At 27.0% G+C, this 22,533-nt stretch overlaps 7 protein-coding genes across 14 annotated transcripts; 4 read left to right on the forward strand and 3 right to left on the reverse strand.

Moving 5' to 3' along the window:
• Window positions 1-276: 276 nt before the first annotated feature.
• LOC103579703 (uncharacterized) lies at window positions 277-5,417 on the forward strand. Its single transcript, XM_008561194.3, has 5 exons — window positions 277-472; window positions 554-644; window positions 1,305-3,725; window positions 3,877-4,188; window positions 4,394-5,417. The coding sequence occupies exons 1-5, from the start codon at window positions 374-376 to the stop codon at window positions 4,597-4,599; spliced, it is 3,129 nt and encodes a 1,042-aa protein (XP_008559416.1). The 5' UTR covers window positions 277-373; the 3' UTR covers window positions 4,600-5,417.
• Window positions 5,418-5,834: 417 nt separating this feature from the next.
• Window positions 5,835-10,367, forward strand: LOC103579706 (mediator of DNA damage checkpoint protein 1). 6 transcript variants are annotated; one of them, XR_008403308.1, is made up of 7 exons: window positions 5,835-6,384; window positions 6,511-6,559; window positions 7,081-7,869; window positions 8,304-8,612; window positions 8,683-8,912; window positions 8,992-9,080; window positions 10,228-10,367. XR_008403308.1 is itself a non-coding variant. In XM_014441045.2 (7 exons), exons 2-6 carry the CDS (start codon window positions 6,530-6,532, stop codon window positions 8,901-8,903), a joined length of 1,395 nt encoding a protein of 464 aa, XP_014296531.1. In that variant the 5' UTR covers window positions 5,835-6,384; window positions 6,511-6,529; the 3' UTR covers window positions 8,904-8,912; window positions 8,992-9,079. The 6 variants fall into 6 exon arrangements, 3 of the variants coding, with proteins under 3 accessions (XP_014296531.1, XP_014296530.1, XP_014296532.1); XR_008403310.1 differs by having other exon boundaries at window positions 8,992-9,069; XR_008403309.1 differs by lacking the exon at window positions 10,228-10,367 and adding an exon at window positions 9,175-9,256 and having other exon boundaries at window positions 8,992-9,069.
• On the reverse strand, window positions 9,155-10,108 carry LOC103579705 (uncharacterized). The gene is made up of 2 exons (XM_053737038.1): window positions 9,263-10,108; window positions 9,155-9,202 (listed from the first exon to the last, which is right to left on the reverse strand). The coding sequence occupies exons 1-2, from the start codon at window positions 10,106-10,108 to the stop codon at window positions 9,155-9,157; spliced, it is 894 nt and encodes a 297-aa protein (XP_053593013.1).
• A 4-nt stretch (window positions 10,368-10,371) lies between the features above and the next one.
• LOC103579707 (protein roadkill) lies at window positions 10,372-12,613 on the reverse strand. The gene is made up of 2 exons (XM_008561203.2): window positions 12,301-12,613; window positions 10,372-12,168 (listed from the first exon to the last, which is right to left on the reverse strand). The coding sequence occupies exon 2, from the start codon at window positions 12,149-12,151 to the stop codon at window positions 11,216-11,218; it is 936 nt and encodes a 311-aa protein (XP_008559425.1). The 5' UTR covers window positions 12,152-12,168; window positions 12,301-12,613; the 3' UTR covers window positions 10,372-11,215.
• Window positions 12,614-13,178: 565 nt separating this feature from the next.
• Window positions 13,179-15,892, forward strand: LOC103579708 (transcription factor E2F5). 2 transcript variants are annotated; one of them, XM_008561204.2, is made up of 6 exons: window positions 13,179-13,378; window positions 13,771-13,880; window positions 13,970-14,467; window positions 14,687-14,790; window positions 15,115-15,168; window positions 15,259-15,892. In XM_008561204.2, the coding sequence occupies exons 1-6, from the start codon at window positions 13,271-13,273 to the stop codon at window positions 15,366-15,368; spliced, it is 984 nt and encodes a 327-aa protein (XP_008559426.1). In that variant the 5' UTR covers window positions 13,179-13,270; the 3' UTR covers window positions 15,369-15,892. The 2 variants fall into 2 exon arrangements, with proteins under 2 accessions (XP_008559426.1, XP_008559427.1); XM_008561205.2 differs by having other exon boundaries at window positions 13,979-14,467; window positions 15,259-15,889.
• A 662-nt stretch (window positions 15,893-16,554) lies between these two features.
• On the forward strand, window positions 16,555-18,871 carry LOC103579709 (uncharacterized). 2 transcript variants are annotated; one of them, XM_008561207.2, is made up of 5 exons: window positions 16,555-16,786; window positions 16,887-17,003; window positions 17,686-17,967; window positions 18,155-18,286; window positions 18,426-18,871. In XM_008561207.2, exons 3-5 carry the CDS (start codon window positions 17,710-17,712, stop codon window positions 18,705-18,707), a joined length of 672 nt encoding a protein of 223 aa, XP_008559429.1. In that variant the 5' UTR covers window positions 16,555-16,786; window positions 16,887-17,003; window positions 17,686-17,709; the 3' UTR covers window positions 18,708-18,871. The 2 variants fall into 2 exon arrangements, with proteins under 2 accessions (XP_008559429.1, XP_008559428.1); XM_008561206.2 differs by having other exon boundaries at window positions 16,555-17,003.
• An 82-nt stretch (window positions 18,872-18,953) lies between these two features.
• LOC103579711 (transmembrane protein 120 homolog) lies at window positions 18,954-22,434 on the reverse strand. The gene is made up of 8 exons (XM_008561212.3): window positions 22,252-22,434; window positions 21,973-22,152; window positions 21,513-21,683; window positions 21,212-21,333; window positions 20,988-21,146; window positions 20,818-20,910; window positions 20,209-20,426; window positions 18,954-20,101 (listed from the first exon to the last, which is right to left on the reverse strand). Exons 3-8 carry the CDS (start codon window positions 21,582-21,584, stop codon window positions 19,605-19,607), a joined length of 1,161 nt encoding a protein of 386 aa, XP_008559434.1. The 5' UTR covers window positions 21,585-21,683; window positions 21,973-22,152; window positions 22,252-22,434; the 3' UTR covers window positions 18,954-19,604.
• Window positions 22,435-22,533: the final 99 nt, after the last annotated feature.

Genomic DNA, 22,533 nt, shown 5'->3' on the forward strand with positions numbered 1-22,533 from the left:
ATTTGCAATTTTTAAAAGTGTGATAAATTTAAAAGATAGAATATTTTTATTTAAATATTTATAATATGATATAAAATTAAATATCAAATAATTAATGTAATAATAATTTTAATGAAAATTTATTAATTAAAATCGTAAAATAAAAAATTAGTTTGTTAAAACTATAAATAATTTTAAATACCCGCCTCCATATTGTTTCTAATTTTTTTCCCGCCAATTTTTATGCCAACGGAAACAGGCGCAAATTTAAAATAAGAAAGAGAACGAGAGAAAGAAAGTAATAACGGAAACAAAAGAATGAACACAACTAGTCCCAGCAAAACCCAGTTCGGAGTAATCCTCTATTGTTAAAAGTGTACATAATTCTGCGAAAATGTTAAATATTGTGAAAAATCATTTAGAAAGACGATCAAAGTTGATCAAAGCCTCAAGAGAAAACGGTAAAATAAAAAAAAGAACAACAGAGGTTATGGTAATTGATATTTTTTTCTTTATAACAAATAACGCATAACAAATGAATTAATTTTTAGTAAAACAGAGTTTTTTTCTATAGGGTTCTGTAGCTTCAGTTCTTGGAATCTCTACTTTAGCTTCAAATACTAGCAACGCAGTTGAAAATAGTAATGGTGGTAATTGCGTACTAGGTATTTTTATTGTTAAAAGTTTTATAAAATAAATTATATATAATTTATGTGATATAGAGACAGTTTTTCAAACTCAATTTATTTTTAATCTAGGTTTAAATTATTATTGCTGGTAAGAGACTCAGTACCCGATTAGGGAACTAGTACTCAATCACTTCATGTATTTGTATATCTGTATTCACTAAATATGTATATAAATATATAGAGTGATCAGGTACTAGTTCTCTGATCAAGTTCTAGTTCCTTAATTAGGTACTATTTCTTTGATCAGGTACTGGGTCTTTCGCTTTACTAAATTTTACTAAATATAAATATACAAGTACTTGGAGTAATCGAGTACTAGTTCCTTGATCGGGTATTGGGTCTCTTACCTTATTTACTAAATTTTACTAAAAATAGATCTATAAATACATGAAGTGATCGAGTACCAATTTCCTGATCGGGTACTAAGTCTTTTACCTAACAGTTGGATCTCGTTATAAGACTATTTGCTGTCTTTTATAAACCAGGTATCGCGATAGTTTGAGAGAGAACCTAATAGTCTTATAAGGAAGTCCTACTGTACATATAATATCAATGTACTAGCGATATTTATTTAAACCCAGTTTGCAAAACTGGTTTTTATATTTATATTAACAGAAAATTTCTTTGATATTAAAGAGTCAAGTACAAATATGCCGGTGAAAAGTTTGAATAATGGAGAAAATGTTAACACTACTCAAGTTGAAGAAACGTCGATTAAAAGACAAAGTAAGTTGATCATAACAAAGGTAGAAAACAACAAAATTATTGTTGCTCGTAAAATAAATACAACGCAGAAGTCAGTTAAGTTCGTTAAAAGCTACTCGAACAATGATACCATTAATACTGGTGGTAAAACCACACCTGAAGAATCCGCTGTTTCAAGTACAGTTCCACATGATCCAGCAGTTGAAGAATCTGGGGCTCTAAGAAAAATATCTAATGATGTTGCAATTAGTGACACTGTAAGCCTAAAAAATGCAGTCACAAAATACAGAAACGCAGAAAAAATAATTGATTTGGGCGACTCCAGTGACTCTGGATCAACGATAGTATTGTCCTATGATTTAAATAAAAACAAAAAAATGAAGAAAAGTAAGAATTGCTCGTCAAAAAATCCGAAGCGCGTGTTGATGAACTTTCCAAAAAATTTAAATGGCAGATCTGCGTTATCAGTTCATAAGAAGTTTAATAAATCTGTGACAGTTATAAGTTCAAGTAAATTGGCTGATAAGAAAAATAATAAAAGTCAAGATATTTACGCTGATGATTCTGATTTAACTGTAATGTTCATGGCAGGCGAGCCCAATAAATCCCAAAGTATTATTAAAAATGAAACTAATGATGCTTATGCTGGTGATTCTGATTCAACTCTAGTATTGACACCTGATGAGCAGAATAAATCCCAAAGTGTTGATAAAAATAAAGTTAATACATGTCTTGGAGATTATGATTCCCCTCTAACGTTGACACCTGACGAGCCCAGTAAATTACAAAATATCATCAAGAATAAAATTAATGATGTTTATGAAGGAGACTCGGACACAACTTTGATGTTGACGCCTGATGAGCCCAATAATTCCCAAAATATCATTAAGAATAAAGTTGATGACATTTATGAAGGTGATTCAGATGTGACGGTTCTTTTAACACCAACTGAAGAATGTGAGAATCGTAAAAAATTAACGAACAAAACTAAGGAGTCAACTGAAACACCTGAGAAAGAATCTAAAAATTCGGGAACTTGGAAAAACTTAAGAAGTCAATCGACTGAGACTAAAGCTCCCTGTGCATTATCAAGCCAGGAATTAAAAGAGGAAGCTTCTAGAACATTTAGAGATGGATCAATTAATTTATCTGGGCTTTCAGCTCATCAGCTAGAAGAGAAACTCTCTGAAATAATTGCAGATGGAGGTTCTAGTCAATTAGAGCCTCAGTCTCATCTTCTAACTCAAGAGAATGTTTTAAAATCTAGTCAAAATGATGATGATTCAGCTCACAAATCTGATAAGACTAATTCTTTAGAGGAAACATTGAAACTGAATGAAACTTTGGATATTCAAGAGCTTGATGATACATTGAAGTTGAGTCAAACTAATGAGTCAACTGATTCAAGCCTTATACATTTGAATTATCAATCGTATGATGAAAATTCCGATGGTGAATTGACAGATTCATCATTAGGAAAACTAGTGATTGATGAATCGCGTGATAAAACTATAAATTCTATGGGTCCTCTAAATATTTCAAATGTTGATCAAAATAACGATGCACTGGACAACAAAGAGGGCTCAGCAGATGTCAGTATAAAGTCATTTGGGTCAAATATTAAATTGAAAAGACTGGAAAAGAAGCGAGAGCTAGTTATCAGGATCGAGAGGCTAGATGTTGCTAAATTAATTAAAAAGCCATCTAATTTATGTATGAAAAAGGAGTTGAGATTGGAACGATTACCGATTATTAATAAAAAAATTACTCCTATTAAAGCGCGGGGTAAAATTCGTAAATCTCCTGATCAAAAACTGCTGAAAAAAAATAAAAATGGCGTTAAGGAATTAGAAACGTCTTTGAAAATTGCAAAGATTGTCTTGACTCCCATTAATTTGAACGATTATCCAAATTTGAGATCTTTCCAAACTGACTCTCCAATTAATCGTTCAAATTTTAAATCTTCGACAGCTGATAAGAAACTTACTAAAAATAACTCTGCTACTAGAGGTAGCAAGAGTAAAATTTTAGGACGTAAAAAACAATCTGATTCAACCTTAACGTCAATGCGAAAACGTTTAGTTTACACGAGTACTCCAGATAAGAGTAATTCTATTGAGAAGAGACGAAGACCGAATTTGAAAGCTGTCATAAAAAAAGTTAACTCAGTTGTTAACAATAATTTGAATGTAAATTCACAGTTGAAAAAAGAATTGAGAGTTAATTTAGTAAGACTTTGTATGGACGATTTGGTTTCGTGGCAGTCAAATGTTCAAAAACAAAATCAAATTTATAAAATTTTTTTTAAAGGCATCAAAAGTACCAGGCATGAAAAAATGATACGACAACTTGGTAAGTAGGATTTTTTATATTTTATAGGAAAGAAATTTCCGCTCTTCCGTAAACTAAATTCCGAGTTAGTGGAGTTTGACTGAATGAATAGTTTTTTTAAATATTTATGAATGATGTTCAGTTTAATTATATAAAAATATTTAAATTGTAGGTGGGGTTATTACTGATAATCTTACAACTGCAACTGTGTTGATTGCTGGTAAAATCAGCAAAACTTATGAGTTCATAAGCGCTTTGGTTCGCGGGATTCCAATTGTTTCAATTGACTGGTTGCATATGAGTATTGAAAAAAATAGATTTATTGAACCCACTGAATATTTATTAGAGGATGTTAAAGCTGAGAAAATGTTAAATTTTAATTTTAAAAAAAGTTTGATGAGATCAAGAGAAACTAGTCTTCTAAAAGATTATTTTTTTGTCATTACTTCAAATATCAGTTTGCTGTTTACTGATAAATTGACAAGTAAGACAAATGGTTTATAATTAAATAATTTTGATTATTACTATTTTTTTTAACCCATCAGCACTTCCGTTATGAGCATTTTACTCACAGGACACTATTTAAATTATACGATGTCGCTGTAGTGCAAGCGAGACACTAAACAACACGGGAGTGCTGAAGGCTCAATTATTTGTAATGATTAATGAATAATTTATATTTTTTATAGGCTTGATTGAATCAGCTGGTGGAAAAGTTTTACCGCGAGTACCTGAACTGTTGATAAATGAAAAAATATTTATTGTTTGTTGTAAAAAAGATATTCGACGATTTGAAAAGTTGTATGTAGATAGAAGAGTTGGAATTGTAACTGCAGAGTTCATTATTGATAGTTTATTGAAACAAGAATTTAGATTTGAAGGACCTAGTCTGTAGACGTAGAATGATACTGAAGTTAGCCGACGTCTAATAATTTTTGGATTTTTTTAAAAACGATAAATTATAAAAAAAAATATTTGAAAAAATTGCACTTAGTTTTTTTAATTTTCTACATGTGCATTTTTTTTTTTAATATGTTGAAAAAAAAATCCGGATTATTTATTGTCTGCTAACTTCAGGGTCATGAAGAATGCAGTATTTTTATTTTTTACTGAAAAAGTTCAAATTTACAATCGCAATCGCTTTGTTATCTTTTTTTTATTTTTATTTTTGTGTATTAGAATAGACATACCGGTTTTGGACAACATTGCCTGTGGATATTTTAAACTTTATTTAGAGACGAAGAAATAAAAGTTTAAAATGTAGAAAACTGGTAGTGTCATTAACAAATAGTATTTATATTTTCTGCTTAATTATAAATTGCAAATAACAATTTAATAATTGATCACACCCTTGATCTTAAATTATCTTGTTTCTGACTGGCTGCTGACACAAACTTTGAATTCCAATGCAGGTGATCATAAAAAAATAGTGTGTGACAAAGGATGAAACAAAATTTCCGACTGTGGTCGATGTCCAACTTTACTCTGGTCTGAAATCACTTTATTTCATCCCTTGCCAGTAGTATATTGTCACACAATACACTATTTTTTTTTCTTCAATATTTTGTAAACTTAGACATTATTATAAATAATATAAATTTATAAATTAATATTCTTGTTAAAAATTTGGATATTTATACAGAAGTATGACTTCGCTTTTGGATAAATTCCTTCGGCAAGTATATGCAACGAATGATTGATAATTATTTTTGTACTGTGAAATAAAAATTGCATTTAAAATTGTTTTATTAATATATATCTAAATAAATTTTAATTATTTTATTTCAGTTAATACTATCAATGAAAATTTAAACCTGGTTTGAAAAACTGGTAAGAGTCGGTACCATTAACCGAATTTCCAAATTTGAAATTTGTAATTACGTTTTAAATGATGAAAATCTTCTGAGGAAGTTCGTCTTATGCATTTTTCCAGAAGCTATAAAAATTGCTGTAATAACAATTGATTAATAAATTAAAAGAAAAGTAAAATTCAAAAATTCATGTGGTAACGGCGTGACATTAGACAACTTTTTAAAGAGAAGGGGTAAAACCCGACACCAGGGGCGTGTTCAGAATTATACTCTGATGAAGGTGAAGAATTACCTATCCAGGTGTAATTGGTACCTTTGTAATGTTAAATCGCACCTCGGATTCAACTAGAGGATATTTCTGAACGCAGGATTTGAATATTTTCTCTTCCAGAGTGTGTTTCTGAACATGCCCCAGTTTACTGATTGGGCTGACTTTAAATTACAAGCTGACAATTGATTAAAACTAAAAAATAAGAAGACTAAAGTCTTCACCGAGTAAGTCGCCGTTGATTTTTTACCCCCATTATTGAAAAATGTCTAATGTAACGTCTTCATTCACACATTAACTTCACAAACCGAAAATTTACAAATCGCGAGGGTGACTACTTTCTGCGAGGACTTTACGTGCTATGTATCTTTTACAAACAAAAGAAACAAGAAAATAAATATCTGAGAATCCAAATCCTTTAGCTTTGAAGTGATTCAGTTTTTTTCACAAAGATTTTAATTAATGTAGCATATAGAAAAAAATATAAAAATATATAATTTTATTTATATGTAAAAATAAAATATTTGTGGTTAATTTTTTTTTAACAAAAATAATCAAAATGTCAGAAAAGTCAAGAAAGAAAAAGTCTGATTCAAATGTAGTAAGTAAACACTAAATGTTTTTTTGTTTTAAATATGAATTGAGACGAAAGTTAAATTTTAATAACTTCTAGTTATTTTTGTGATGTTGGAGAAACTTTAAATTCTTTAATTTTTAAATTTTGTAGGCTGTAATTACACTGAGTGATGACGAAGAAATTAGTATCATTGAAAAAGGTAAAATTTTATATATTGATTATTAATGATAAACGATACTAAAAGTAGCTGATTTTTGAAAATTTTCATTTTATATAAATTTTATTGTATATTTTTAAAAAATTGTTAAATGACACTTTAACTTGAAAATTGTTTCAGATGTCAACTACTTTCAGTCTCACGATTATAAATTATTATGATCTTGGTTAGTAGACAATTAAAAATTTTCGAATTTTTTTTCAACAAATTAATTAGAAAAGAAGAAGAAAATCAAAATGTACATAAGTAGTAAATTTTAAAAATTATAAGGTAAGAGACCTAGTACCCGATCACTCATGTATTTGTACATCTATATTTACTAAATATATCTATACTAATGCTAATACTAATACATGGGGTGATCGGGTACTAGGTTTTTTACCTTATATAGGTACAACTTCCTAATAATTTACTGTTGAAAAAAATAAACAAATCATTAGACGTCTGCTAACTTTAGTATCATTAATTATTTATGATTAATTATGATGATTAATTGTTCATAGAAAATAATTCTAAGAGTCCTAGTTTAAATGAAGATGTTAATATAATTTATCAAAAAAGCTCTTCATTTTCTATAATAGAAATTATAAACACATCATCAAATAATGACAACTCAAGTAATGAAATTTCACACTCAAAATCACATAACAAACGAAATTCTATATTAATACCATGCCCGATTCCACAAGCTGGTGTATTTAAAACAGTGATTACGGTCAGAAATGATTTGATATCAAAGCATGATCTCAAAAGTTCGGATAAAAATTTTAACAGTTCATTAGAAGAAAAACCATTAATTATAATTGACACCGTTAAAACAGAAGTTAAAACAGAAAATTGTGATGATTCGAAAGGTGATTGTTTAAAAGAAAAAGTAGTTATAAAATCTGAAAACATCAAAGAAGAGTCAGATATTAAACTAGAAAATGTAAAAGATGAGTTTAACTCACCGAAACTTTCAAAAGATAATATAACTGTGAAATCAGAAAATAAACGTAAAGAATCGGAATATGATGACAGAAAATCTAACATTATAAAAGAAGTAAAGCGAGAAAATATAAAAACTGAACAAAAATATCAGTCTACTCGCATCATTAATCCCAATTACAATCACAGAAAAAAACTTAAAAAAGATGATAAGACAGACGTGTCGGATTCAAATACAAATCATTCAGATGATTGGCCAATGTCTTCGTCAGCGAGTACTTCTCGATCTAAACGTCATACTGTTTACAATATAATGTTTATAGACATTAATTATGCAAAATATGAAAAACCACTTTCTAGCATCGGTAATTGTTATTTTTTATTGTGTATAAAAAAAAATTCTCTTTTAAAACTTAAATTTACTCTGTTGCATATCTGCAATATATCGAAAGTCGATTGAACGGACAAAGTACTGACGTGTATCTTAATTTCATCACACAGATAATAGACAATTTTGTTTTCTTTTTAACAACTGACGTCGCAGTTCAATTTTGAATTTCAAAACTATAAACTTATACTTAATAGACTATAAACTTATACTTAATAAAAATAAACGTGCATTGAAAGATAAAATCTAGTATCTGACCCCCTAAGAGACGAATTATAAATGACTAATTAACAATACTTTCACTAATTTTGTTATAATCATCAAATTTTTGGAGGCGCGCTTTTTTGATAATTTAAATATTTTAAATTTAGATCAATTTAAACATCTATAATTTAATTTTCATTTTAATAGGAGGAAAAATAGTATCTGACCCATCAACTGCGAGTATTTTAGTTGTAGATAAAATCTATATAAAGATAAATATCATCTGTGCAATAGCACGAGGTATTCCAATCGTTTCTATCCTGTGGATAGAATCAAGTATTAATAAAAAAAAAATTGATGATCCATCGCCTTTCATTATTAAAGACCAAGCTTTTGAAGAAAAATATAAATTCAATTTATGTGAAAGCTTAATAAAAGCTGCAGCCGAGCCCATATTTAATGATTACTCATTTATCATTACACGCAACGTTAAACCGAAATTTTCTGATTTAACAAGTAAGAAATTTAAATTTTAAGAGTTCATTTTATTGTAATTGATAATTTAACTATTTGTTTGTTATTTAAGAATTAATTGAAGCAGCTGGTGGATTATCATTAATAAATGCGCCGAAAGTTTGGAAGAAAAATACATTTATTGTAAGTTGCGATGATGACTTGAGAGCAGCTCGACAAAAAAAAGTAAACTCGCCTAAAAACGCAACTATTCCAATAGTTACGACTAATTTTATAATTGATTCTATTTTAAGACACAAAATTGTTATAAAAAACTATCTGCTTGAACGTTAATATTTTATTGTAAGTATATATGACACTAAGTGTCTATTAACAAAAAAGTTTAAGATAAATTATATATTTATTTGAAATCATGTTTTAGGTTTCGTTGTATTTTTTTTTTTAATCAATCAGACCAGAGTTTAATTTAAATTAACAATTGTTAGATGTTTGAATTAAGGTGATGAAAAGGTTCAATTTTTTATACAATAATAACTTTAATTGACAAAAGATGAAGTAAATATTTATTAAAAGTAACAAAATAATTATTTCTTTTTACCAACAGCTTTCATTAATTCAAACATTAGTTCAGGCTTGTGATAAAATAATTTTTCAAATTTACTGAGCGCGAAAATTTTTTCGCTATCATTTACCATAAATTTAATTGCCTCTTTACGTAATTTTTCAATATTATGATCATCAGCCACATCAATAATGTCGACGATATTATCAATAGACATATTTTTCAACAAAGTCATTTCGCAGATGTTCTTGAGCCTCATGATTTGATAAATATCAGCCACTTCAATCATCTGCAATGCAAGCTCCGTATCAAAACTCGCTTTAGTCTCTCCCGTGTAGAAATAATTTAGCATCTCGACTATAACATCCTCCTTCAGACCTTTTATTTCAATCACACCTTTTTTAGCTTCTTTCATATCAGATAACAGCATTGCTTTGAAAATCGGACTGTGAGCAGCGATAATGACTTTGTGAGCCGGTATCTCGACATCGCCAACAATAAGAGTCACATCACTGAGATCGTGGGACTTCCGAAAATGCAGAAGATTCTCATAGAAAAAATCAGGCACAAAGTCTGGTTTATAGTCGTGCAAAATTATTTTGCAATCAATGGTGACTTCGTAGACATAAAAATTAACTCCGCGAATTGAATCGAAGACTTGACAAGGCACAAGTTGAGATGGAAATGCTAAGAAGTTTTCGAACAAGCAGTTTTCTTTCCACTCATCTATCTGGCTCTTCTTTTTACATTTGTCTTTTACTGACAAGCAAACAGTAGCTTTCAATGGCTTTGCAGTAGACTTTATGACCCACGTTTCAAGATGAGTTTTTGTCTCATTAAATTTCATAGCAATAGTAAACACAATGTCTTCAATATGTTTTATTTTAAATTGATTTGAATACAGACAATCAATTCCGTAAGGTACAACTGTTTTCCATTCATGGCTGACATCCCACTCTTCGGGTTTGATGTCCATTTTTTATCTTTAAAATTAGTATATTATAAATAGTTATAATTAAACAGCCGACTTTGACCTATCACAGTAACATTATTTATAAAAAAAATAATATTTGAATTAAATTTTTTTTTCTTTAGGAAAGCTATGAGCTGAGGGTGATCTGAATAACCTAAGTTACAAAACATATTACTTTTGATGCTGGATAAAGTTACTTTGATAAGTGAAAGCTACTCAAGAAGGCTATAATAATAATTAAGTTTTGAATTTAAATTTTTAATACATACTTCAAGAGAGACACTCAGTGAATTTTGTAGTTTGTAGAATTTTAACATGCACTTGTAATGCAAAGGATTAAGAATCAATAGCTGCGTTCAAATTTATAGTTTATTAGTCTGCAAAAGAATGATCTTTTTTTCCATTACTTGGCTGTCAAGTGCATGCGCATTAATGCCGGCTGTAAAAAAAATGATGAAAACCATTTCCGTTTTTGATGACAATTTCAATACAACTTCCTACAAATTTGACGTAAATTTAATACCGAACTATACTGCAAATTCACTTTAAAAGTTGTAGAAAAATTGTTATCAAAAACGGAAAATCCCGACGTTGACGGACATTTGAGCAAAAATTCAAGGAAATTTTTATTAGGATTTTCTTTTCTAGTAGAAAAGTATATTGTGAGTAGTTAATTATAAATCATACATTATTATTAAAAATATGTCTTTATTTATTACAGAATTATCAAACACTTACATCATAGTTAAAAATAAAGAAGTATTTTATTTTACACTTCATTCAAAAACACAAAATATTTATTTATTTATGTTATAAGATTCAGTTGTAAGTTTTAATTTTTTTTTTTTAGTATTTAATGTGTAACTATTCAAGAAAATAATTTTAATAATCAAATAAATCTTAATTATTAATTATTAATGCTGATAAATTATTTTGAATAAACAAAATTACAAAAGTTTTAATAACAAGTAATACTTTAAGTAAAAAACATCTGATAATATCTTTAGATTTTTAATGAATATAATGGAAAGCAAAAAGAAAATCTGCGCAAACATGAATAGTAATGACAAATTTTTAAATAAAAAAAATTTGAATGAAATAATAAGACCGTTATTTATCACCAACAGCACATGTGAGTTGAAACATCAACTCTGGCTTCTTATAAAATAATTGTTCAAATTCACTTGCGCTAAAAACTTTTTTGCTGTTACTAACAATAAAATTAATAGCACTCTTGACTAAGTTCGGAGCATGATGATTGTCTGCTGCATCAAATATGTTCAGAACGTTATCAACAGACATGTTTTTCAATAATGTAGATTCGCAAATTTCTTTTAGTTTTTCAATTTGATAAATATCAGAAACTTCAAGCATCTGTAATGCTATTTTCGTATCATGATTTGCTTTTGTTGTTCCTTTATAAAAGAAGTGCAGCATTTCTAAAATAGCTTCTACATCAATGTCCTTGACACTGATAATATTTTCTTTAGATTCTTTAAATTCGGACCGCAGCATTGTAGAAAAAACATCGCTATGTGCAGATAATATCACTTTGTGTGATGGTATCGCAACTTCTCCAACCACTAAAGTGAGATCACTGAAGTCTTGAGATTTATAGAACTGTTGCATTTCATCATACAAATTGTTTTCATTTAAAACTTTGATATTATCCCAAATTATCTCAAACTTTATAATAATATCATGAACATAATGATTATGACCATGTCTTCTCATGAAAGGTAAACTAGCATATGATGTTAAAAAATCATTAATAAAACATTTATCTTCCCAATTTCGAATTTCTACCGTTTTTTTCAAGACACCAGCAGAAATTTTGATAATAGCACTAACTTTTTCTGGATTTGATTTTTTTACCCATAATTCCATAAAGTCCGACGAAGTATTGCTTTTCATTCCAATGTTAAAAACAATATTTTTGGCATCATTATGCATAAATTGATCTGAATATGCTTGAGGATATTGAGGACATATTGTTGTTTTCCATTCGTAACAAATAGTGTTTGGATTTTTGAAAAGAAGACTCATCTTAATGGTCTAAATTTCTAAGAAAAAAAAAAAAGAATGAACAAAATCGATACTTCCAACATAAATCAGCGCCAAAAATCATCAATAAGTAAAATACATCTAAAATTGTATATATTGTTTTAATTATGATAAATATTTAAAAAACTTACTTCCTGTTTTAAAAGATGTTGAATGAACTGAACAATTTCAAACAAAAAAATTACGCTTTACTGTCGATCAGTAAAATGCTTGGTGATAAAAATGATGCTATTATTACTTCAATTATTTAATTTAATACTTCGAATTTTAAAATCAATCTTTACAGAAAAATAATAATTAACTTTACAAGTATATATAAATGATTTAAAGTTTTAATTAAAATTCTCATCAGCAATGTCGACTACGCAAGTATATACTTGTAAGTGCGTACTGAAATCTGAGACTATCGATAGCGAATGGGAAAAAAAAATAAAACAAAATCATAACGATAAACACAATGCATTCAAAATGAGATCGTTGAAAATAAAAGAGGTAAGAATTTGGCGGTAACGAATCGACGTATTCAAATTTTACTTTATTTTTTTTTAATTCAAAAGCTTTGTTATATTTTTTTATTTTTTAAATAAAAAATTAATTAATGGCACAAAGTAAAATTATTGACACCTACAGTATGTAAGACATAATTTTTTTATTATATTTATTGTTATTAATCAATTGTTAATAGTTCAGATAATTATTTTTCCTGAATAAAAAGAATTAAGACGAATCAGAATTTTTAAAAAACGAAATTTTTTTCTTTCGGTTGATCCAAAAAAATACAGAAATTTGTTCTTTGAAGTTTTCAATTTTCATCATATAAATATTAGTATATATTGTTTTTTAAATAAAAGAAAAATTACTTGATTCCTTTTCTTGCTTCTCCTAAAAATGAAAAAATAAAATGGCGCTTTAAAGAAATTTAAAAATTGGCGGGATTTAGAAGTAAACAGTCGCCAGCATTGAAAATACTGAACAATTAAAATTGTAAACGTGGCTTATGTGGCGCGCTATGGCGTTCAAGCTGTTGCGCCAATTTCGAAGATAATCATTGTGCTTTTGAAATTTTGACAAACGGTTATACGTGTGTATTATAATAAAATAATGGCAGACAATCAGCAAAGTAGATTTGAAAAATCTCTCGGTTTATTAACCACACGATTTGTATCACTACTTCAAAAAGCCAAGGACGGTGTCCTGGACCTCAAAGTTGTAAGTTTACCTTTTTTTATTTTTATTGATCTAGGTTACCCGTAACCACTTGGTTTATAAACCAAAGCTTGATAGGTTAACCCACCGCGGCTTCTACACGCCATTTATTTTTCCTTGCGGGAATTTTAAAATAAATAAACATCATTTGTTTTTACTTTTTTACTTCCACCCGCCCACTTTCATAACCAACAATAATTATCATAATTTATTATTTTATTAATTTTTTTTACCCATTTTTTTGTTATTTTTATCCATATTTTACATAACCTAGTCATCATCTTATTATTTAAATTCTGATACGCAGTTTATTTATTATTTACACGAGTCGATAATTAAAATAATTAATTTTTTATAACAATGAGATCACTGTAATTGACTATGAAATTTTTTAGGCCGCTGATATCCTGGAGGTGCGACAGAAAAGGAGGATCTATGACATAACAAATGTCCTGGAAGGTATCGGGCTGATTGAAAAAAAAAGTAAAAATTCTATACAGTGGAAGTAAGTTAACAAACATGATTAGTTATCGCTAAATATAATTGATAAGTACATTAATTAGCACGTAATTAATTTTTAAATTATTTATTTGGGCGGTCTAGGGGCGCAGGACCTGGATGTAATACTCAAGAAGCTGGAGAAAAACTCGGCGATTTAAAAGACGAGTTGCGGAGACTGGAAGAGCATGAGGATTTGCTGGATACTCATACGCAGTGGATGCAGCAGAGTATAAAAAATATTGAAAGTGATTTTAAAAACCGACAGTATGCTTACGTTACGTATGAAGACATTAAGGAACAGTATCCGGATGACTGTGTGCTTATAATAAAAGCCCCAGCTGAGACTGTACTGAAAGTACCGAACTTGGAAAAAATACCAGACGATGATAAAAATAGTAATAAGAGTAATTATGAGTTGGTTTTAAAAAGTCCTGCTGGTGAAATAAAAGTTTTTATGATACAGCCGATGTTGGCGGAAAATTATGATAACAAAATGCTGGAGGCGAGGTTGCAAGAGCCCAAGGGTATTAAGAGAGAAAAAAATGAATGTGATCACCAGGATGAGCCCAAGCCAAAGAGAAGATTGTCTAGGTACTTTTTTTTTTCTTTCATTTATTTTTTGTTGCTCTTATCGCATTGTGAACTGGAAATATATTTTCACAATCTGCAAATGAGCATAGAGTAATAAATGGTTTTTATTTTGGGGACTGGTTGTCGTAAATTCAGACAACTCGTTTGGTCTTTACCATACATTTTAATTAACAATTATTTTTATTAGACAATAGTCAACTTATTAATTTTTCGGTTTAGATTGAGCAAGAGCAGAGATAAAGAACCAACGTCTGATGAAGATGAAGAGAACGAAGAATCCGAATTACTGGAAGCTAAAATATTACTCAGTGATCTCAGTACGAGTATGTATTTATTTTATTATCCATTAACAAGTATTCTAAGTATACGAATTTTTTATTTTAAATTTATTACAAATTAATCATTTTTAAACTCTATCCTGAAGTTACCAGACAATTAACTATTTTTTCTATAAATTAATTACAAAAAAAAAATAAACTAAAAATATGCACATGTAGAAAATTACAAAGTCTACAAGTGCAATTTTTCAAATATTTTTTTTTATAATTTATCGTTTTGCGAAAAATCCAAAAGTTATAAGACGTCGGCTCACTTCATCAGTTTTTTAAATATTTAAAATTCTCATTTTTTTTTTTTTTTTTTTATAGAGCTCCGTTCCGAATCATCCGATTCAAGTTTACTTGATGACTTTTATTCAGACTGTAAGTAAAATAAATAAAAATACTAATTATTTATCTAAATCCACTTGAATATTTTAACAATAATTATTTTTTTTTTTTTTTTTTTTATAGTTTGTGGACCATTATTAAGTTTAAGCCCGCCACCAAGTGAAAAAGATTACCATTTTAATTTAAGTGAAAACGAAGGGATACTTGATCTATTTGATATCGCTGCTAAATAATTGTAAACTAATTATTTATAGATCGTAATAATTAATAACTCGACTTGGGTGCACTGATTGATATTCAATCACTGTCCAAATATATTTGGTCGCACCAAAACATTATTATTAAATATTAATATTATTATTAATTATTATTAATTATTATTATTATTATTATTATTATTATTTTTGATTATAGCAATAAAGTTAATTATCTATTAACTAAATTAACAATCAGTTTTAGTAAATGGCCTGGTTATTTAAATTTAATGTTCGTTATCTATTGTATTGTTACTGAATTCAAACTGTTGCGAAGAAAAGTGATGGAAGTTGGAATTTTTTTTGGTATTTCTATAAGAATTTGATGATTTGATAATTATTTTTGATGCGAGTACTAAATTATAAATGTTTTGTATTTTAAAATAAATTAATTAAAATTATAATTAACTCTATTAATTAGAGTGTTGAATATAAATTTTTTTTGTAATGTAAATGATTGTTCTGTTGTAAACATGTACCTGTATATGTTTTTAAATACGTTAATATTAATAACAATTAAATAAATAAAGCCATTTTATAAAACAATATTTAGTTTTTAAATTTATAAAAATTATTATTTTTTTTTTAATCAAATTAACTGGTAATTATTAAAATTGTGATAATAATAATTGTGTCAAATATAGACATATATATTTATATAAAAATGTAACAATTAAAATTTTAAATAGTGAATTTAATGACCCAATTATTGAATGATACTGAAGTTGTCTCTAATAATTTTTTAATTAATAAATTCTAGAAAAAAAAAATATTTGAAAAATTGCACTTATAGTTTTTTCAATATCCTACATGTGCATTTTTTTACTTTTTTTGTAATTGATTTGCTGAAAAAAAAAATTGAAAAATTGTTAATTGCCTGTTAACCAGTAACATAATTAATGACATTTTAAATTAATTATTGACTACTTTTATTTTAAATTTTCACATATATTAATAGTAAAAATAATTGATAAATAATTTACTAATTATCGTTATCAATAACAGTAAATAATTTTAAATTTCGTGCCAATAATTGGGTCTTAATAAAAGTGGATATCAAATAAAATAAAATTTTTTATCAACTAGAAAAATTGTTTTTTTTTTTAAATCTATTAAAATGCGCATGCGATAATTACGTAATATATATATAGAGATATATCAACCAAATATATGAGGACGAAAAAATCATTGAAGTTTAAAGTTTATTTAATTTTTCAAGGCCGTGGAATAGTTTAATTTCGTAATATGGTAAAAGTATATGATATATATATTTATATATATAGACAATATACTAAATTCTATTCGTGAATCATATATATCAAGAAATGAGTATCAAAGTACGTCAAACATTAACCAAGTTGCCAAAATGTCTAATGTGCAATGTCATTACAATAATTGTGAGTGAAAAAATATATAAATTATTTACATAAAATGAATTTTGGATAATTAAACACGAGTATAATTATTATCATTTAATGTTGTCATTCAAACATTCAGTTGTCATTAACGTAAGACAGTTTGATGTAACAATTAATGTACCGCGTGTACTTTACAATACCTGGGACAATCAGCTGATCAAGATTTAGTACTTAAATATTTTATTATTACATTGCTGTAAGTTATTTATTTAAATATTTATTATCATTAATATTTATATATATATTTTTTTGCATATTTTGTATGTAAATTTTAAATTCTATGAGTGTGAATGTAGCGGACGAGACATTTTATAAATTTTAAATAAATTAATTAATTTAAAAAATGCGCGTACGAATTTTTTTTTTATCTCAATGCGGAATTTCAAAATTTTATTTATTTATTTATTTAAAAATTTTAAAAATTACCACTTGTCAGTTACGTTCACACTCATGAAATTTCTAAGTATAATTTTCATTGTCAAATGTCAAATTTATTACGTCATATTTCTATTTATCTATCAATGATTTTGTTTAGAAAAAAAAAAATATATATATAACTAAATATAAATTTTTAAATTATGATACTGAAAGTAGCAGACATTAGATTTTTTTTAAATAAACAAATAAAATACTCATAGAAAAAAATTGTTGAAAATATTTTTTTGATGTCTGTCACTTTTCGTATTTTAATTATTTTATCTGTAAATTTGTGTTAAAAATTAAATTATCAATAAATAAAAAGTTATCTTTTGTTTAATTAATGATAAATAATTTAAATGTCTATGAAAAATTATTATCGAGTTATAAAAATCATGATTATTAATTTTTTATTAGTAATTTATGTATTGATTTTTAATTGAATGGCTTTTTGTGTCTAGTGCCAGAGGAAAAAAAAAATAAAAATGAGGATAATATTTGTACGACTCGGTGAATTTTCACGAAGATATCCAATAGTACGAGGTATGGCATCGTATACAGTTATCTGGCCCACGGCATGTTTGTTACAACAAAAAATATCGGGTAAAGAAAAATTAGATTACATACATGCACTGAGATTTAGTCTTTACGGTGGATTTTTTGTCGGTCCTACATTATTTGCTTGGCTTAAAATCGCCGGTTATTTATGGCCAAGACCAAACTTGAGGTCTGCAATTACTAAGGTACTTTATTTATTAATTATTACTCATTAATATTTACTGAGTAATTAATTACGAATAATCACTGGGTAAATTACTCGATGAATAATTTTAATTACTCAAGTTTTTAAACCCGGGTAGTAGGGACTGCAGGCTGCACTTTAATTAATTAATTATTTAATTATATTTATTTTGTTTACTTATTTTACAGGCCCTGGTTGAACAAGTGACGTATGGTCCGGCAGCAGTTTGCTGTTTTTTTTTTGGTATTAATTTATTAGAATTCAAACCCATTTCTGAATGTGTTGAGGAAGTTAAGAATAAATTTTTTCCTACTTGGAAGGTAAATAATTTTATTTGAATTTGAATTTAAATTTTATTTTAATTATCCCTGATTAAAACTCAATCAGTTTTTAATCAGGGTACTGTCCAACTTTTTTAAATTAAGTAATAAGTAATTAATGAATTACATATTTATTTAGATTGGAGTATTTGTATGGCCAATCCTACAGACAATAAATTACGTCTTCATTCCCGAACGCAATCGTGTCGTGTACGTAAGTTTTTGCAGTTTAGGATGGACATCTTTGTTATCATACGTTAAGTCACTAGAAACTAGTCAGTTAAATAATGGAAAAATATTAATGAAAGAACCTGAAGTTATTACTTCACCACCAGTTAGTACCAATAATTTAAATTCTACAAATAGTAAAAGCACTGAAAGTACGAGCACTAAAAGTACCTCGAAAAAAGCTTTATCTTAATGAAAGTAATTAACTAGCTGCCAATTACTAGATAATTTTCATAATAAATTTATTTTTTAAATTAATTATTAATTATTTATTAATTTAATGTAAATATTAATAGATAAAATTATTATTTCAGTATTTGTTTAAATGACTATTTATTTATAAAAAATTAATGTAATGTTAAATAAATTTATTAAACTGTTGCAAGTAAATGAAAGCCCGCGTTTTTTTTATTTAAAAATGAATAAGTAAATGTTTAAATTCATTTATTATATTTATTTAAATTCGTACACTACACAAATGTGCGATTAAAAAAAAAAAAGATATTTTATCATTAATAAATAAATGAAAATGTGCGACTGTATTATTGAGTTAAATAATTAATTAAAATTATTGACTTTTGACACCATCCGGAATTACCTCCACAGGAGATTTATAATCCTTCGTATTATATAAATAAATTCACCGTTTACTAATTAATTATTAACTATTACATCACAATTACAGTATTATAAAGTGTACGCAATTATTTACGTATTAAAAAATAATTATTTATACTAATGATCAATGAAAAAATTATTAAATTAATTAGCTATTAAAATTAATCCCTTTGTGGTCACGATTTAAATTTTTATTTGTGCCGTCACAAATAAAAATAACTTTTTTAAATAAAGTTATTTTAATTAATGAGTATGTTTAATGAAAAAAAAAAAAAACTAGATTCCTTTAATTACTTAATTAATGATACTGACAGCTGATGTTAAATTATTTTTGGATTTTTTTAAAAGTTTTTTTAAAAAATTGCACTTATAGTTTTTTAAATTTTTTACATGTGCATTTTTTTTAAATTAATTTGTTGAAAAAAAAAAAATTCAAAAATAATTAATCGTCTACTAACAAGATCATATTTAATTAATCAATTTTTTTATCAGTATTCTGAGTTTCCTCAGATTTTTCTAGTTTGTCTGTTTCCGTATCTGCTGATAATTTTGTACCGAGATTTTTGTCTGTTACTGCATCAGTTGGTGATTTGGTACCGAGACTTTTTCTTCTGTCGGATTTAAATGCAAAGACACTTGGCAACCGACTTGTCAAACGATCCTGCCATTTTTGTGGTATCACAAGAATTGTCGTGATGGCGTTGCCAAGAAAGAGAATGAAGAACATGAAACTCAGCACGGAGACGTGCCATGTGGCTTCGGGATGCGACGTGAGACTGTAAAGTGTGTAGGCGTTGTACAATTGAAAGAAATATCCTATGAATAAAAATGGAAGAAGAAAAGATAATCCGCGCCACATCCACGAGTGGAAGCCCTCGATCGTTATGTCCATGTTGTGACGTTCTCCAAGTGCTTTTAATCGATAGAGTACACCGTGTTGATATCTGAATTGTAAATATTGAACGAAGCCTGTGAATAAATAACAAATGGTTATTTTTTATTTTTCTTTTTATTGCATTGAAATGAAATAAAACCGGGTAATAAATTACTAAGAGTTACTGTGGGTAAATACTTACTTATGTAAACATTGAACCACATAAATTGTCCACGGAACGCGTACCAGGGTCCGGTGTTTGGCCAAACTAACAACAGGCCTGACACTACAGTTGATAAAAAATGATGGAAACGCCACCAGCCTTTTATACGCGATCCGTTTACTTTTAGAATACTCTCCCGTATCGTTAATGTGCAGTAATACCAGACCAGCAGGAACATAAAACTCAGTTCCAATGTTCTGTAAATTTAAATAAATAATTAGTATTATCGCAATTACTGTACAATTTACATTTAAGAAGGCCTTCAAATTATCATTCTATTGTAGTGCAACTTTTTTTTTGTGATAAAAAAGAATAATTTGTATTTTAAAAAATGGACTTTGAAATAAAAAATTTTTTTTGTTCTCTTTGTTTCGAATCTATCAGAAAAAAGCATAAATTATTTTTTTTTGAAAATAAATTTGAGTAAAAAAATAACTAAAAAAAAAAAAAATTGTGATTAATTTTGACTAAAATAGCAGTTACGTGTCAACTTAATCTTGATTTTTAATCAAATAATTATCAGATAAGATTATAGAAAAAATATTGAACTATAGTAGATAAAAAAGTAGTAAATAAAATAAAATTTACCTGATGTTAGTAAATAAATTAATGACTGATAGAATAAAACCAATAACTGACAGCACAAGTTTGAATTTTTCATACTCGTCTTTGTATTTGAATCTGAAATAGAAAAATATATACAATAATGATAATTAATATCAATAAAATTCAAATGAACTACTAAAGCTTGAACTTACTTATCATTTTTATTCAAAATAGAAACGTTAACACTACCAAGAATTATTGATAAGTAAGTACCATTGGACTTTGGTAATGTTTGCTCCATTTCATGTAGCTGTTCTTCGCGCTTCTGCATTTCTTTTTTAACGCGTTGTCTAATTTCGCTGCCTTTCAAACTAAAAAAATTAAATAATTAATCGAGTTTATTAATAATTTAAATTAATTTAAACAGAATACGTACAATTGTTTTAAAGATTTTGATATCACACCCATCCGATATCTCTGATGAGAAATTCCATTCAAACATTTCGTCTGAAGTTCTGATATTTCTTGTAATTTTGCGAGATATTCTCTATTTAATGCCTGCAATTAATATTTCATTTATTAATTAATTAATACAGTACTCGATTTTATTACTGATAATTAATTTTTAATTTCTAATAAAATTCAAAATTTTTCTAGTCCTCTCGCTCTTCGAAAATTTAATTGGATGAGGAGAGGGTAATTTAAAAACTAATTACTAGTTAATAATAATTAATTACCTCAAGTTCTTTATAATCTTTGGTAAGATCTTTCCAATCGTCTAAACAGGAGTCCAAGTCAGTGTCCATCATTTTGAATCCTCAGTTTATTTAAAAAAATCACTTTTTGATAAATAAAATATTTGAATTGTTCATTTATGACATAAATCCACTGACTAATTCTCGAAAGCTCTAGAAAGAAATATATTTACTCAAGACCACCTTTGGATCCAGATCACATTTGAATTTTAACCAAAAAAATTAACCACTTTATCTACACTTCATAATTAGGTGATAATAATTATAATAGTGATAATAATGATACGAAGTTATCAAAATATCTTTCAATGCCGGCGAACTTGACCGGCTGATAAATTTTTTAAATTTCTTATATATATTTTTATAAATTTTTTATAACCTCAACATTTATGTTGCTGTGAAAAAAATTTATTTACTGTCAAGAAAATATATTTTTACTTACCAGTTATTAAATAATGATAAATTGTTAATTAAAAAACAATAAAAAGGTTCATCGGAGATGTTTTATTAATTAATTGACAGGTAATTGATTTTTTTATTTGAATTTTATCGCGGATATTGTCTTGTAATAACTGGAGAGGATAAAACGGATGGACTGATGAACGAAATTGAAAACCTGGAACTAAATACACAGTACACATGTATTATACATATATATGTATGTATATGTATGTACGCACACATATACACATATATATATATATACAAAGTAGTAACTCACTTCGGTATTTCATAAATTATTAGATTACTTGAGTATTTTTCTGATAAAAAATTTGAAATTAATTTTTTTTTTTTTACGACTGATTAAATTTTTTTTATATATGTAATTAAATATACATATATATGTTATATACAGATTTATAAATATATGTATGTTTTGAAAAAACAAAAAAAAAAAGATGTTTATACACTTGAATGATTCGACAATTTGTATGCAAATATATATATATATATATATATATATGTATATATATATATATATATATATATATATATATATATA

Source organism: Microplitis demolitor, chromosome 2 (genome assembly GCF_026212275.2).
Source record: "Microplitis demolitor isolate Queensland-Clemson2020A chromosome 2, iyMicDemo2.1a, whole genome shotgun sequence".
Taxonomy (NCBI): domain Eukaryota; kingdom Metazoa; phylum Arthropoda; class Insecta; order Hymenoptera; family Braconidae; genus Microplitis; species Microplitis demolitor.